The sequence below is a fragment of the Rhinatrema bivittatum genome, chromosome 2, assembly GCF_901001135.1.
Source record: "Rhinatrema bivittatum chromosome 2, aRhiBiv1.1, whole genome shotgun sequence".
Classification (NCBI taxonomy): domain Eukaryota; kingdom Metazoa; phylum Chordata; class Amphibia; order Gymnophiona; family Rhinatrematidae; genus Rhinatrema; species Rhinatrema bivittatum.
Genome location: NC_042616.1, coordinates 544,233,173 through 544,250,160, shown reverse-complemented (window position 1 = coordinate 544,250,160; position 16,988 = coordinate 544,233,173). Strand labels below are relative to the sequence as shown.

General features: G+C 42.5%; 1 protein-coding gene across 3 annotated transcripts in view; it reads left to right on the top strand.

Moving 5' to 3' along the window:
* Positions 1-16,988, top strand: part of LOC115085173 (cytosolic non-specific dipeptidase-like) — a 139,831-nt gene that overhangs the window by 117,477 nt on the left and 5,366 nt on the right. For all 3 annotated transcript variants that reach the window (XM_029590876.1, XM_029590875.1, XM_029590874.1), the window contains exons 10-11: positions 4,285-4,426; positions 4,676-4,823. In XM_029590876.1, the coding sequence (XP_029446736.1) occupies positions 4,285-4,426; positions 4,676-4,823 (290 nt within the window). The remainder of the gene's footprint in view (positions 1-4,284; positions 4,427-4,675; positions 4,824-16,988) is intronic.

Genomic DNA, 16,988 nt, shown 5'->3' with positions numbered 1-16,988 from the left:
GTGGTCATACATGGTAAGCTGATATCCAGAGCAGCGGCTGTTAAACAAAAAGAGAAGTTAGATTTCGTGTCATCCATCACATGACCAGAATCCATTCATAAAAGAAATGGGAGCAATAACACACTTAAAAAGCTAGATGAGAAAAGATGCCATTTAAGTGCAATGACACATAAGATTCAATGTAAGGCTGATATGACCCATCCGGAATATTTTGAATGGGGAAATAAATCCAATAAGTTATTAGCCTGGCAATTAAAGGGACAAATGGCCCAGAACCTAATCTTGAAAATTAAAGAGATGGGGGGATCGGTTGTATGTGATGACCAAATCACAAGCAGATTTGAAAGTTTTTATCAGGAATTATATGCGGCTGAATGTGATATTCAGGAGGAGGATATAGCTTGATACTTGGAGATATCTTTGCCGAATATACCCTTAGGTGTGGCCCAGATATTGGATGGAGACGACATGAGTTTTGAAATAGTGATTTCTTCTCTCAAATTAAACAAATCCCCAGGATTGGATGGCTTCACAGGACAGTTTTATAAAAGGTTTAGGGGCTTATTAATCCCACAGCTTCAGAAGCTCTATAATTCCCTGTTGGAAGACCCAGTATTATCGATGTCTATGAAACTGGCAGGAATTACTGTGCTTCCTAAACCAGGAAAAGATGCCACTTTGTGTAGCTCTTTCAGACCTATTTCGCTTTTGAATTTAGATCTGAAAATATCAGCAAATATTTTGGCTGCCCTGTCGAATAGGGTACTTCTGGAACTGGTTCATGTTGCCCTATCTGGCTTTATTCCTGGTAGACAGGTGACAGATAACATTCATAAAATTATAAATTTGATTAGGGAGGCAAGAGTGGAAAGAAAAGCCAGTGGTGGTACTAGCAGTGGATGCCAAAAAGGCGTTTGACAGTGTTCACTGGGCATACATGTTGGAAGTATTAGAAAAGGTAGGAGAAGGCCCTAAATTTGTGAAATGACTGACGGTAATATACTCCTCTCCCAAGACATGTATCAAAGTAAATAGTACTTATTCCCATATATTTGGCTTGGAAGAAGCATGAGGCAGAGGTGCCCATTGTCACCTCTGCTGATTGCCCTGGTTATGGAGCCTTTTGCAGAGAATATTCAACAAAACTGGGATATCCATGGTATTGTGGCAGCCCAAGCCCAGTTTAAGATCTCCCTGTTTGCAAAACCCTTACTATCCCTACCAGTGATGGTTAAAGAGTTAGAGGAATTTGGCAGTGTGTCCAGCTTCAAGGTAAATATGGGGAAATCAGAGTTATTAAATTTAACCTTAGATGGACCACAGATTAGACAAATAAGATGGGTTTCCTTTTAAATGGGTCAAAGGGAGATATCTTGGGGTCCAGATATTGGAGGCATTTGTTTTGATTAAATTGTCACCCTCTAATGGATAAAACTGCAAAAAAGTTGGAACAGTGGTCCCATTATTTTATATGGCTAAGGCGTATAGCAACAATAAAAGACCGCACCTTGAATACTGTGTACAATTCTGGTCGCTACATCTCAAAAAAGATATAGTTGTGATGGAGAAAGTACAGGGAAGGGCAACCAAAATGATAAAGTAGATGGAACAGCTCCCCTATGAGGAAAGGCTGAAGAGATTAGGGCTGTTGAGCTTGGAGAAGAGATGGCTGAGGGGGAATATGATAGAGGTCTTTATGATCATGAGAGGTCTTGAACGAGTAGATGTGACTTGCTTATTTACTCTTTTGGATAATAGAAGGACTAGGGGGTACTCCATGAAGTTAGCAAGTAGCACATTTAAGACTAATCGGAGAAAATTCTTTTTCACTCAACGCACAGTAAAGCTCTGGAATTTGTTGCCAGAGGATGTGGTTAGTGCAGTCCGTGTAGCTGGGTTCAAAAAAGGTTTGGATAAGTTCTTGGAGGAGAAGTCTATTAACTGCTATTAATCAAGTTTACTTAGGGAATAGCCACTGCTATTAATTGCATCAGTAGCATGGGATCTTCCTGGTGTTTGGGTACTTGACAGGTTCTTGTGGCCTGGTTTGGCTTCTGTTGGAAACAGAATGCTGGGCTTGATGGACCCTTTGTCTGACCCAGCATGGCAATTTATGTTCTTAACGTTTTAGCTAGATGGAATTACTTTTTTCAAATGCTCCCTATTTAGGTGCCTGCCAGTTTTGAAGCTCTTATATAAATGGGTGTTTCATTATATTTGGAAAAGAAGACTTCTGAGTAGAACAAAAGGTGCTATTAAAAAAAAAAAATGCAGCTGCACAGTTGGTTTCCAAAATGTAAGCTTAAACAATGGATATACATTGAGCTGAGGGGAGATCTTGGGGTTTGCTGCATTGACAATACTGATATGGACTAAATGTAGAAGTTTACTAACTGCGTACAATCAATACTCTCCATCAATGCCATTGGGTAATTATGTAGGAAGGGAATGTATGGAAGAATCATTTCAATAGATGGAGTCGACAGAGATTATGGTGTTGTGTGCAATTGTTTTCCAATAATAATTTGCTGAGGATTGGGGAGTTGAAAGATTTGTACAGGGTAGATATATCCAGTGCACTCTGCTGACTGGTAGCAGTGTGGCCACGTGGGAACATATTTCCATATTTGGTGGACTTGTTGAGGTATTGCACAGTATTGGAAAAAGTAGGGATGATTAAGGACATAATCTCTATACAGATCCCCTGGGACTCCAAGGTTTTCTTACTGTCAAAATACCTGGAATCCTGGCCTGTCGAGGTAAAAATGCTGGAAAGTCATTTGCTGTGCGTGGCCCGGTGTGAAGTGGCAGCACAGTGGAAGCGAGCGACTGAACCAACTCAGCGGACATTCTTATGGGAGAGTGTGTTCCTAACATTATATGAGCTGCTTACTGTGATGTGCAGAGACAGGATTCATTTACATATATCTATTTGGGAACCTTTTCTGTTGAATTGAACATCATAGATGAGATTTAGATATCTGTAAAGTTCTACCTTGGAAAGTTGCTGGACTATGGGAAGGGGTGGGGGGATAAAAAGAAAACAGTCCATGGAAGTTTGCCTTTATGTAAAATGTTTGTATTGCCTTCTGTGATTAATAAAATCTTAATTGGGGGGTGGGGGGGGAAAGAATAGGAGAGAGGACCCAGTCTTGGGGGACTCCACATGTGAGAGCTCGAGGTTTTGAGGGTTTAGTGACCCAAGTGACAGACTGGGTTCTAGAGAGAAATGATTCAGATCAGTTTAGGGAGGTACCTTCAATGCCGATGTCATGTAAGGTCTGAATCAGAAGTTGGTGATAGACTCTGTCGAAGGAAGCAGAGAGATCTAGCTTTAAGTCCCTGCCTGTCATGGCTTTTGTTAATACCTCTGCTGGCATTCCATTTGTTTACAATTTGCTTGGTAAAGAAGCATATTTGCATGTTTACTCTGAATCTTCCTCACACCCTCCTGACCCCTTGTCCTTGAATTTCTTTTTTTATGTTTGTTGTGTCTCCCTGTCCTTCTTTCTAGTGTCTTAAGTTTTCACACAGTGTTCATGTTGCAAGCCCTTGTATTATTTTAGCTGCCCTTTTTATGAACCACTTCCATCCTCTCAATGTTGTTATGAAAGCATGCTCTCCAGAACATAACCCAGTACTCAAGGTAGGTTGTCTTTGATTAAAAAGTGGCTGAAGGAAGTAGAGTCCAATACTGCAAAATGTTCTCCCAAGAATTTTTATTTTTTTTTTTAATTTTTTATTAATGGCCATTTCAAAGGCAACACATCTAAGGAATTAATGTTGCTTCAGTATGAATAGCAGACAGGTGTCAGAGGAATCCAGGTCTATTCTCTGTTTGAACAATTACTCACCTTCTGCTTCACCAGTCACCACCTCTGTTTCAACATTTGGCATCAGAATTTTGATGACCAACCTAGTTCCATTGCAGAGTCCTCATTTAAGATTAAACAGATGTTCAAAATGTAATAGACAAAGCTCGGAACGTATGCACAATAAGTATTCCCAAATTTATGACCAGATCAAAGATTACAAATGAATGGGATTCTGTAATCTCTACATGTCGACCTTAATTTTGGTACCTTATCTCCCCTCTTCCCCCAGTGAATTAAAAGATCACTTCAATTTTCAGTTTTTATTGAGATGCTATCCTGTGAGCTCATGTGTTATGCTATTTGCATTCAAATTTTTATTTGCAAGTTTTTTTCTATCAGAAATGTCATGTTTAATTCCTGAATTGTTTTTCTCTGAACATTAATTTTTTTTAATTATTGGATTATATAGGTTCAAGATTACTTAATGAAAAAGTTTGCTGAGCTTCAGAGTCCTAACAGTTGTAAAGTGTACATGGGCCACGGTGGCAAACCCTGGATATCTGACTTCAATCATCCCCACTACCTGGCTGGAAGAAAAGCCATGAAAACAGGTAAAGATATTTTAATGGTTTTAAGTACTATTGTTTAATACCTCTTTAACAAGATCAATGGAGTTTTGAATAGGCTAGCTGCTGCTTTCTCATTAAAAGAAGATGATAAACATAGAAGTCCCTCATGATTGGTTTGCTGCTATACCTTTACAGAGGTTTTGCACAGTAGTGCGAGTAGCGAAGAATTTTGAGAGAATACTTTGGCCTTGAATAGAGGGGACTCTTTTTTTTTTTATTTTTATTCTACAGTGTTTTGTGTGGAACCAGACTTAACCAGAGAAGGTGGAAGCATTCCTGTAACCCTGACTTTTCAAGAAGCAACTGGCAAGAATGTCATGTTACTTCCTGTAGGAGCTGCAGATGATGGTGCTCATTCCCAAAATGAAAAACTTAACAGGTAACATTTTTACTTTTTATGTAGGTGTATCGCAGTATTTTCTGTGAGTAATGATCAATGCTTCTGGTTTACCCAATTGCAGTATTAACATTATATAATGTAGTAATTTTATAACAGAATGCATGGGGGTAACTGTACAAAGTGGCAGTTACTACCATTAAAATAACACACACAGGAAACCTGCATGAAGTGGCAGTTACCACCATAAGCAAATTGCTAGGCAGACTAGATGGACGATTTGTTATGTAGGTTATTATATGTAAAAGTAACTTGACACCATATTATAGGATGGAAAATAAGCAAACAAACATCAGAAAAAAAAATAAACCTACAGTACCTGAATGTAATCCGCTTTGAAGTGTCTGAAAGGTGGAATATAAATAGACAAAATATATTAATACCAAACCATTCCTTTATTAGACCTTATAAAGATTGGTGAAAACCATTTTGTGGTTTGTACTCATATTAATCATTGACTAACAAATGTCTAGGAAGAAATTTAACATAGGTATTTCCCTATTTTGCAAAAAACATTCAAGTTGCTCCAGATCAAGAAACACAAACTCAACATTCCCCATATTAACCTGACACACACATGAATATCTAACTAGATAAACGACGCTTGACCGACGTGCCGCAAATGCGCAGTAGAGAACAGCTCTACTGCGCATGTGCGGGCGAGCACGTCAGTCTTAGGAAAAAAAAATCATGGCAGCGGGCGGCGGTAGCGGGCGGCGGGGGGCAGCGGCCAGTAGCAAGGGAGGGAGGAGAGAGAGAGAGGGAGGGATGGACTGAGAGGGAGGGATGGACTGAGAGGGAGGGATGGACTGAGAGGGAGGGATGGACTGAGTGGGAGGGGGGGAGGGATTGAGTGAGGGGGAGGGACTGAGTGAGGGGGAGGGAGGTAGGGGGTGGGGAAGAGTGAGGGGAGAGGGAGAGGGGAGAGTCAGGGATGTAAGTGGAAGGGGGAGAATGAGAATGTAATGTAGCCCGTTTTAACGGGCTTAACGGCTTGTTGTAACATAAAGGAAGCTCAAAGAGCAACCACCATCTTTTTTTTTTTTTTTTTTTTTTTTTTTTTTTTCCCATCAAAAATATTTTCCATCTTAATTAAGTAGCTCTAGTAATAACAGGAAATAATGCTATTTTGTGACGCAAGAATATATTACTCTTAAGGAAAAACATTTTGTGGCCAATTTTTTTTGTCAGATTCTAAAACAAAAGTAACAAACAAAATAGCCGTATATGAAACTTGCAGGAAAGCCCTCATATCTACCATATCAGCTGATGGTTCTGAATTCACTGGAGTACTAATAGGTAAATATCCGCAGCCCCCTGTTGAAAGATAAACCTTAGCAACAGAAAGAATTGATTGTGATGGAACCTTTAGCATATCTAGGTAGAATCTTTTCAACATGTCTTGTGGCAAAATCATCGATTTAAAAAAAAAAAAAAAAAAATGTAAATTCACTCTTACAACACACACACTTTTTTTTTTTTTCCCCTCTTCATCCAGTCAGGCCAGTCCATTACGAATGGGTTATGCAGGCTTACCTGCAGATGGAGACAAATTAAGAAACTTTGTCACTCCTTATATACTCGTGTGCTGACACCAGCCTGCCAGTATTCTGTCTCCAGCAGATGGTGAACATGTATTCTGAACATAAGATATACCATGCTGGATTGGACCAAAGGTCCATCAAGTCCAGTATCCTGTGTCCAGCAGTGGCTAGTCCAAATCGCAAGTATCTGGCAAGTACCTAAACATTAAATAGATCCCATGCTACTAACGCCAGCAACAAGCAGTGGCTATTCCCTGTTGATTAAAAGTAATTTATGGACTTCCCCCTCAGGAACTTATCCAAACCTTTTTTGAACTCAGCTACATTAACTGCCTTAACATCCTCTGGCAATGAATAATAGAGCTTAATTGTGCGTTGAGTGATTTTGCGTTGAGTGATTTTGCGTTGAGTGATTTTGTTTTAAATGTGCTGCCTACTAACTTCATGGAGTGTCCCTAGTCCTTGTATTATCCAAAAGACTAAAGTTTCACATTTACCCATTCTAGTCCTTTCATGATTTTGTAGTCCTCTGTCATATCTCGCTCAGCTGTCTCTTCAAGTTGAACAGTCCTAACTTCTTTAGCCTTTCCTCATAGGGGAGCCATTCAATGCCCTTTATCATTTTGGTCACCCTTCTCTGTGCTGTGGATTAGCCTGACTAGATAGGCTGTTTTTATGAGCTCATGAAATGACAGATAATTCTCCCTCCCTCAGTTGAGCTGGCCCTGGCCTGGGCTGATCAAGGGGGACTCCAGAGGTGATTACCTTCTGTTTCTTCCCTCTGAGCAAGTGGTCTAAAGGAACTTCCAGGATGGTAAGGCAGATATTGTTGTTCTGCTGTTTCTCCACCACCACGTCCAGGCATCTTTCTCCTTCCTTCTGCTTGGCTCTCTGGTTGGTAAAGGGAGACATTATTATTTTTTAATTTTGCCTTTTTTCTGGTCAAATTGGAAATAAAGTGTAAACAAATAAAAGTGAGCCGGAGTAAGAGAGGCTTGTTTTCTGACAGAGACTGGAGCTCGGGGTGTCCTGTGTATTTTTCAGTCACTTTAGGGGTGAGTTCACACTACGGCCCATGTATGGAGGTGTGCAAACCATGTGTTCTACAGATAGCCACAGGAAACTCTTAAGATGGTGCCAGGTGCACAGCTTGGCAGATAAAACCTACTGTGCTAGGCCTGCAACCTGCATTTGGTTCAGGCATGGAATACTCTGAGGATCTGCAGAGAGCGATTGGCAGCCCAGGGAAAGATGCCGCCTTACAATTTTGCTCTGTGAGGTCAGCAGCCTCCATGGAGCAACCACTGAATGGGAACTCGGGCAGATATTTTAGGGTACAGCAGCCTGTTAGAGATGCAGTGCCTCCTCCTTTGACTCTCATGCTCCAGACATAAGAAGTTGCCATACTGGGTCAGACCAAGGGGCTATCAAGCCTAGCATCCTGTTTCCAAAAGTGGCCAATCCAGGTTTTACCTTCGTGGGGGAGTGTTCTGCCTGCTAGACTGGGCCGGAGATGTCGTCCTTGTCATGGGAGAAGAATTTCACTTGCTGTATGCATTCTGTAGGGAGCAGGAGACAGTGCGGGCACCTGTTGTTTTTTGGACTCTGTCTCCCCGCTCTCCCTCAACCAAGCATTCTAAGAGGAATTTAGAACATGAGTTATCAGGGGATGTCATTCTCAGGAAATTCCCTGATTCACTTGATGGTTTTCCTAGACGCCCTAATGGTTATGTGGGGGGTACATGGAAGAGGGCAAAGTTTCCCTAGATGGTGAGGATTTATCTATGATCCGCCAATTTCATAGGGTCGAGCTGCATTTCCATATATTGCAGTCACTGCACACATTGCAGATTGAAGAGGACTATTCCATTAGGACCTAAGAATCTCATCATGATTAGTTTACGTAAATTGTCTTGCTTCTTCCTACTAAACCAGACAGTGCAGGATTTGATTAACTTGGAGTGGAAAGCTCCAGAGGCAGATTTTCAAGGCAGATGCTTACTTGCCAGAATATATCCATTAGACTCTTAGCTGAAGGAGCAATTCAGATTTCCCAAGGTTGGATGCCTGGGTGGGTTCGGTGCCTGAAAGCCACCAGCCTAGTTGAGGGTGGAGCTGCTCTTGATGCCCAAGATTGGAAGATAGAAGCTATGCTGAAGGAGGCCTTTGAAGTGGTCAGCAGGGCTCTTCATATTTCGCCTTACTATTGCACAGTTGTGTGATCTGGGCTTCGTCTGGCACAGGATGAGTTGGAGGTGAATTCTCTAGCCAGGAGCAGCGTTTCTTGCAGATGATGGATATGATTTGGCTCATTTTGACAACTAGAGGCTTGGCCTCCATAATAGAGGCTAGGCAGCTCTTCAGGATGTGGAGTTGGTCAATGACTGCTATTTCAAAGTCCAACTTGGCTAATATACCCTTAAGTGCTGTTCTTTGGAGATGAGTTGAGAAAGATGGCCAAGTTCTTGGGAGACTCAAAGATCCCTAGACTGCCTGAGAATCAGGCTTGATAGTCTCCCCATTCATCCTTTACCTGTAGCCATTCTTGGGACTGCAAGAGATTTTGCTCAGGTAGGGGATCTTCTGGACAGCGGTCTTGTACCTTTCCTGATTACAGTCCTTTCACTCCAAGAAGGGTGGAAAAGACATTTCAGATGGGATTTGGGGAGGAGGAATAGCCTAGTGGTTAGAGCAGTGGAGACCAGGGTTTGAGTCCTGCTGTCGCTCCTTGTAACCTTGGGCAAGTAACTTTACCCTCCATTGCCTCAGGCACAAAAACTTAGATTGTAAGCCCTCTGGGGATAGAGAAATACCCTAGAGTACCTGAATGTAAACCGGTGTGATATCTCAATTGATATATATATATATATATATATCGCGCGCACCGGCCCTTTGCCAGTGCGCGCGATTCTCTATTTAAATTAGGTGACGCGGTAAAAATGGGGAAAAGGAAGCGCTAGGGACACTAGCGCGTCCCTAGCGCCTCCTTTTTGACAGGAGCAGTGGCTGTCAGTGGGTTTGACAGCCGATGCTCAATTTTGCCGGCGTCTGTTCTCGAGCCCGCTGACAGCCACAGGTTCAGAAACCGGACGCCGGCAAAATTGAGCGTCCGGTTTTCGGCCCAACAGCCGCGGGCCAAATTCAAAATTTTTTTTTTTTTACTTTTCGGGACCTCCGACTTAATATCGCTATGATATTAAGTCGGAAGGTGCACAGAAAAGCAGTTTTTACTGCTTTTCTGTGCACTTTCCCGGCGCCGGAAGAAATTAGCGCCGACCTTTTGGTCGGCGCTAATTTCTGAAAGTAAAATGTGCGGCTTGGCTGCACATTTTACTTTCTGTATCCCGCGCGCATACCTAATAGGGCCATCAACATGCATTTGCATGTTGAGGGCGCTATTAGGTGCCGCGGATTGGATGCGCATTTTCCTCCCCTTACTGAATAAGGGGTAAGGGAAAACACGCGTCCCAGAGCAGGCTGTTAGTGTGCTGGTATTTTCCAGAGTTGGCCAGACAGAGCTTGCAATGGTAATTATATAGCAAGCACTTGGACAAAGGAGTGAATTTAGTGCCTCTAGCTTGGATTATCATGACCATGGATGTGAGTGTTGGGTAGTGGTGCATACTGTCGCGAGCCAGTGACACAAGGTCAGTGGTCACTAGAGGAGGCAAGTTGTTCAATCAATTGCATAGAGACACGAGATTTGGTTAGTGCTCCTGAGTGTCACCTCGTTTGCTAGGGCAAGCAGTCAGGATGATTTCTGATGATGCAAAGGCAGTGGCATATATACATCATCGGGGAGGAACTTGAAGTCCTAAGGTGTCCTTAGGGATGGATCTGCTTCAGCTGTGGGCAGAGCAGAATTTGCAGGCCTTGTCAGCATGTCACATGACAGGCACAGACAGTGTGCAAGCAGATTCTGTCACCATACTCTGGATCCAAGAGATTGAAGTCTGTCATCCTCAAGTCTTCAATCTGATAGGCACCAGGAGGGGTTGGCTGGATCTGGATTTAATGGATTTTATCTGGATTTGGCCAGAATGCCAAAGTGAGCTGGTTCTTCAGTCGCAGGAAGGATATGAAGTCTTCCAGAATAGACAGTCAGGTGCAGGAGCAGCCAATGGAGGGGAAACTCTAGTTGTTTGCAGTCTGTCAAATAGAAGTGCTGCAGAACATTGCAGGTTGTCCGGGAATAGTCCTTTTGGTTGCTCCAGACTGGTCTCAGAGACCTTGGTATCGGACTTTTGGCATCTTCAGTGCAACAATTCTCTTTGGCTTCTGGAGCACAAGGATCTGCCTTCCCAGAGTTTGGTGTTCATGAGACTGTGGATTGATTTTTGTTTTGCTGTCTTGCCCATGAGAGGGTGCATCTGATGAAATGGGGCTATTCTTTAGTAGTGATAACCATATTTTTGAGGTCTAGGTAGTTTGTCAACTTCCTTGGCCTACGTACACTTTTGGAAAGTTTTTGAGGATTGGTGTTCAGAACACGCAACAGCGCACTAAGTTAAGGCATCAGTGTCGTCAAGGGCTTAGGAAAGGGTTAGCCCTGAATACCTTGAAGGTTCACGTGGCAGCACTCTTGTTTTAGAGGCCAGGTTCAAGGTCGATTCCTGTCTATACATTCTAATGGGTCTCATTTCTTTCATGGGGGTCAAGCATATTTGGCCACCTCTTCGGATTCCAGTGCTTCCTTGGGATAGGAACTTTGTTCTTTTTCTTTGTCTGGGTCACAGTTTTCCCCACTGAAGGATGTGTCCCTGCAGTTGCTCACATTGAAGACTGTTCTCCTTGATATTTGTTCGGCGTATAGGATATCTGAGTTGCAGGCCCTTCCGACAGAGTGCCCTTTCTGCTTCACACAGTTCCATTATTTCTTCCGAAGGTAATGGCTAGTTTTCACATGGATCAATCTGTCTCCTTGCTTGCTTTGAATAGGCAGGAGTGGGCAGAGGACTATGCACTACTTTGTCCTTTGGCAGCATTTTTTGTGGCATTTCAAGGTATCCTATAACTTTCGGAGATTGTATCACCTGTTTGTGGTATGTGGAATAGAGAAACAGATTCTAGGGCTACAATGACTCACTGGATTAAGGAGGTTGTCATGATAGCACATGTGGATGCTAATGTGCCTTTACCAAAAGAATTTCAGGCCCATTTCATGAGGGTGTAGGCTACTTCAAGGGCAGAGCTTCAACTGGTTTCTCCTTTGAGATTTGTAGGGCAGCGACCTGGTTGTCTATGGATACCTTTTCCAGGCATTAATAATTTGGATGTCCAGGTTAGGGAGGATGCTTCCTTTGCCTTGGCTGTGTTGCAAGGGGCTTGAGCAGCATCCTGCCCTCTGAGGGATTGGCTTTGGTACATCCATCAGTAATGGACTGGCTTGACTGGATGGAGAGAGAGGTGAAATTACTGCTTACCTAATAATTTCATTTCCTCTTGAACAGTCAGGCCAGTCCATGCTCCCTCCCTCTGTTGCTTCTGGGGATCTAATGGTCCGCCCAACATGGATGATGTTGGGCGGACCAGTTCTGTCAGCCCGTTGTTTTTAGTAAGTATGGGCTACTTCCTTTTCCCTATATTGCTATCTCCTATCTCCTAGATTGTTTTCAATGTGTTGCTCTTGAGGGAAAAATTAAATTTAAAATAAAATTATGATTAAAAAAATGTTGATTTGTCCATATTTAGCTTTTACAGTAATACTGGCAGGCTGGTGTCAGCGCATGAATATATGAGGAATGACGTTAGCGATACTCTTCATCTGTCTCCAACTGCTGGTAGGCGTGCATGGATAATGGACTGGCCTGACTGTTCTAGAGGAAAGGAAATGATCAAGTAAGTAGTAATTTCACTATCATTGAGAGTCTGATCACATTTATATAATACTTCACATTGAGTTTAAAGACACACTGATTTAACCTTATGTCCTAGACTGACTTCATTCTGGGAATTAACTTCCCAGAAAATCTACAAAAATAGGTAAAATATCTACTCTACTGGTAATAGATTTGTCAAATCCCTTTATGACAGTCCATAAAGTTTCTAATGTAACAAGGGCAATAGGCTTCCGGGGCACAAGGATCTGGCTTCTCAGAGTCCAAGCTTGTTTAGATCCTGCATTGTCAGCATAATTAGTAGAAAGCATTAAACCCCTCAATAGATGGTTGGGTCATGGGAATACAAACTACTGATCTAGATTGGAAGGTCCTGAGGGTACCTTTCCTCTTTTCCCTATTCATCACAAATAGAAGGGTAGTTCAAGAAATAGAATAGAAGACACTGAACTTACAGTCAATATCAGTTCTTATCTAGGGGCGTGCCCCTTTAGTGAGCTGCTTTAAATAGTCTCCCCAGGCATCTTCTGGATGATGTCGGATGCTGCTCTCCTCTCTTCCCAGCTGCAGGACTCTGGCATGATAAGTGTCCACAAAGGGATGAATGAAGAAAGTGTCGTCCTTTGTAACAGTGCCCCCCCCCCCCCCCCCCCCCCCCCCGGCCAATTGTAGTATTAAATGTTAAGTCCAGGCATGGATTACTTGATCACTTATCTATTCAAGCATTATATAGGGCTGGGCTCCTGCTCACTTGAGAGAAACTATGGATTATTTGTAGGCTGTATAAGGCATCCCTACACTATACCAAGGCTATGGATGCAACAGCTAAATGTCAAGTGAACCCTTATTTTTTAAATAGAAGCTCTGTAACTGTGTTTTCTAGAATGGATTGTAATGTTGGTGTTCTGGGTGGTAGCATATTTTATTTTTCACTGAATTCTTCCTTCTGAATATTTATTTCACAGATTTATAGTCTGCAATTCGTAGCACATTAATGTGGATTACAACCAAAATACACAATAAAACAAAATATAACAATATTAATTAAAAGCTTCAGAGATCAAATAGGTTTTCAATGCCTTTCGGAATATCATATAATCAGTAATAACATGAAGTTCATTTGGTATAGTATTCCACAATTCAGGACTCCAAACAGAAAAGATTTTAGAGCGCATGCCGATTAACCTAACAGATGTATGAGATGGAGTTGTTGTTGTTAAATACTTTGAAACAAAACACAGTGGGCAAGCAGGCCCATAAGGGATTGTGTATTTCTTTAAAAAAAGGAATCAGAATACAGAGATTTATGTACGAAAGACAGTATCTTAAACTTCAACCTCTGCTTTATTGGAAGCCAGTGCAGTTTTTACTAAATAAGGAGAATTACTATCACTAAAAAATTCTAAGGCAAAAATTCATCTGACCACAGCATTTTGAGTAAACTATAAGATATGCATAAGGAATTTGGGTAGTCCTCCAAATAATGAACTACAATAATTCAATTGGGCACAAACAATGGATTGAATGACTAATCTAAATTCAGGCAAAGAATGCTATTGCTTCAAGAGACACACAATCGCATTCAAAAAATGTAACCGGAAACACCTTCACTTGTGCCATTAAAGTTAACCTCAAATCCAACTGCACCCCTAAATTCCTAGCTTCTGCACATAATTATAACTTATCTAAATCACAAGGCATAGGCAAAGACCTCAACCATAAAGTTGTGGTCTTTGCAACATTCCATATCAAATTATTATCCTAAACCAATATCCTACATGTTCCAAATAATCTTTAAAAGTAACCTCAGGAAATTCCCCGGCTATCTCACTTGGCATATAAAATTGCACATCATCAATATAGACTCTACAAATTAGACAAAGCAGATAATTAAAAAACTAGCAGTTGCAAAAATATATTAAAATGCACTGCTGAAAAGGCAGACCCCTTAGAGCAGCAATACATCACCGGCAGGTGTGTCACGACTCCCGGTGTCCCACTGCCCCACTTGTGCTTCCTTTCTGCCCAGAGGCATACTGGCCGATACAGTTGGTAGGGGAGTACCACCGCCGGAGGCCAGGCTGCCACGGACCGAAGAGCGGAGCGACCGTGTCGCTGCCGGGGGCCGAAGAGCAGAGAGACCTTGCATGCTGCCTCCAGAAGCCAGGCCGGTGGTGGCTGAAGAGCAGAAGCCAGGCTTATTGGGCCAAACAATGAAGAGGCTTCGCGTGAGCTTGTGTGTATGTGAGAGCGACAGCTTTTTGTGTGAGTGTGTGTGGTAGAATGGGAGCAAGAGAATTTGTGTGTGATTGAGAGCTTTGTATGTAAGTGAGAGAGCATGAGTGTGATGTCATTCTGTGAGAGACAGACTGGTCAGGGAGGCTACTGGTCTGTGTAAGACAGAGACTATGTGGGAGTGACTCTTTGTGGGCCCTAAGGAAGAGGACCATGAGGACAGAGCTTCAGCAGCCCTTGCTGCTTCTGATGAGTGCTATTGGCCTGCAAGGGAAAGGCGTAGGAGAGTTTCTGGAGAGGATAAGTAAAGGTGGCTTTTTATTTTTCTTGATTGACTGCCATTTTAATTATTGGTTATTATATGATGTGTGCTGTTTTAAAATTTTGATATTTGGACAATTTTTCAGTTTTTAATTGAATGTTCTGTTCATCAGCTGTTTTGTAACATTTATTAGTATAGTTTTACAATTATTTCTGTGTGAGGATCTATAGCAGCTTGGCTTGTTATGTTTTCCTAATAGGAGGTATAGTAGCATTTAGGGCCTGGTTAAATATTTGTAGTGTTGCCTTTTCATAGATAGGGTTGTTACAGTTTGAGTGAGTTCCATAATACAGGTGTAACTTTGTGCGGGTTAGTTTGTGTGTATTATTGCAGATCCTGGGACTGTTAGGTGCTATATTTCTCTTTGCATGCAGTGAAAAACTGGAAAAATGGAGAGTGGCTGTTTTGGTTTTCCTTTCCAGTTTGTCTCCATATTTATAATTTGAGGTATTTCCTTACTTGGTGAAGGTTGGTTCTGGGTGTGTGATAGAGTTGAGGTATTTTACTAGCATTTGTATCTATCTTATTAGTTGTTTTCCCATAGATAAGCAGCTGAATTAGCCATGCTGTCTGGGTACGTCCTCCGTGCCACTAGGTGGCAGAGCTCTCTAAGATCACCCAAAGTCTTTTGGTGAGGTGTTCCTCCCTGCATACCAGCCGTGTCTCCTCAGTCCATTTTTTTCCGCAAGACTAAATGCACGTGGAGCTTTCTCTCTGTGAAGAAAGAATAATTCTGAGGAAAAAAACCTGACAGGAAACTGTTTAAAACTTGGAAAATAGTGCACTTCACTAAACATGCCTAGACCAGGTTTTAAGTTTTGTGAATGTGGGAAAATCATGTCTGTGACAGATGGGCACTAATTTTGTTATTTATGCCTAGGCTAATTGCCGGGTCTGTGGCCGCATGTCCCAACGGGCACAGCACGAAAGAGCTGAAAAAATTGCCCATTTAAGAGAGGGAGTGTCGGGCTCGTATGCCCCCTCTGAAACTTCAGTTAAGTCGGCTCCAGGCCCACCAACGACTCCCAAGGCCATCGAAGGGTTACTTCTGTGGACCCTCCCGGTCCAAAGAGAGAAAAAGAAAAAATAAATAAATCCAGACGACGCAGATCTCGGGAGATGCGCCGAGGGCACGTTCTGCGTTGGTGCCTCATGACGTCGAAGTACCCCCAACCATGAACGCATCAGAAACAGATTCATCGACGCTCTGAAGCACCAAAGGAACATCGATGCATTGATGCGCTCAGGACATTGCGTCTATGCTGAAGCAACATGGCACGCAACTCTTTTCCAACCGATGCTGCCGACGCAGTCAGTCATAACACACAAACATCCTATAGGACACACAAGGAGTCCTTCACCTTTAGTACTAATCCTGGAAGGAAGTCCATTTCCCCCACAGAGATCCAACTCTTTCTCTTCTTTTACTTGTTCGGAAGTTCTCTCCGTACTTTCTACGATCCCTCATCGTCACGGAGATTCAGATCTGCAAGAGCCACTTCATCCCATAACGACCTATATGGATGTGGGCCGCGCAGAAGGTCCAGACACTGATATCCTCAAAGCAGATGTATTACCACTACATCACCAAACAAAGTCGAAACCTTCAACTTCATCTTCAAATACTATCTCACAAATTACCAGCATCTTATCTCAATTTTTGGAATCTGTTGAGAAACAAAATCAACCTATTCCTGCTGAACCGGAAGAGATGCCCTTGTCCTCTCATCTGGGACCAGCACCGAAAATGCTACCTAGAGCCCCTTCACCTCTACCGACTGAATCTTCAATGTCATCCTCCTCTCACGGATCATCAACGGGATAACAGTCTGACCCGCAAGAGTTACCACCGGAGCCGATCTCCCCGCCGGAAGATCTCACATACTCACAATTTCTGGAAAAAGCGGATCTCCGGTTGGGTGTGGAAACCAAAAAGATACCGGATCCCAGACAAGAAATGTTTGGCATCCTTAAAATTTTTGACACTCCTGCTGAACCTACAGCACTCCCTTCACATCCAGTTTTAGAATCACTGCTGGAAAAGTCCTAGGACTCTCCATTTTCCACTACACCCACCTCGAGGAAAACGGATTTGATATACAGAATGTGCGACTCATCTTTCTATACTAACATGCAACTACCACATGCTTCAATGGTAGTAGAATCAGCCATGCAGAAAGCACGGAAAACCAGGCCGCACCCCAATAAA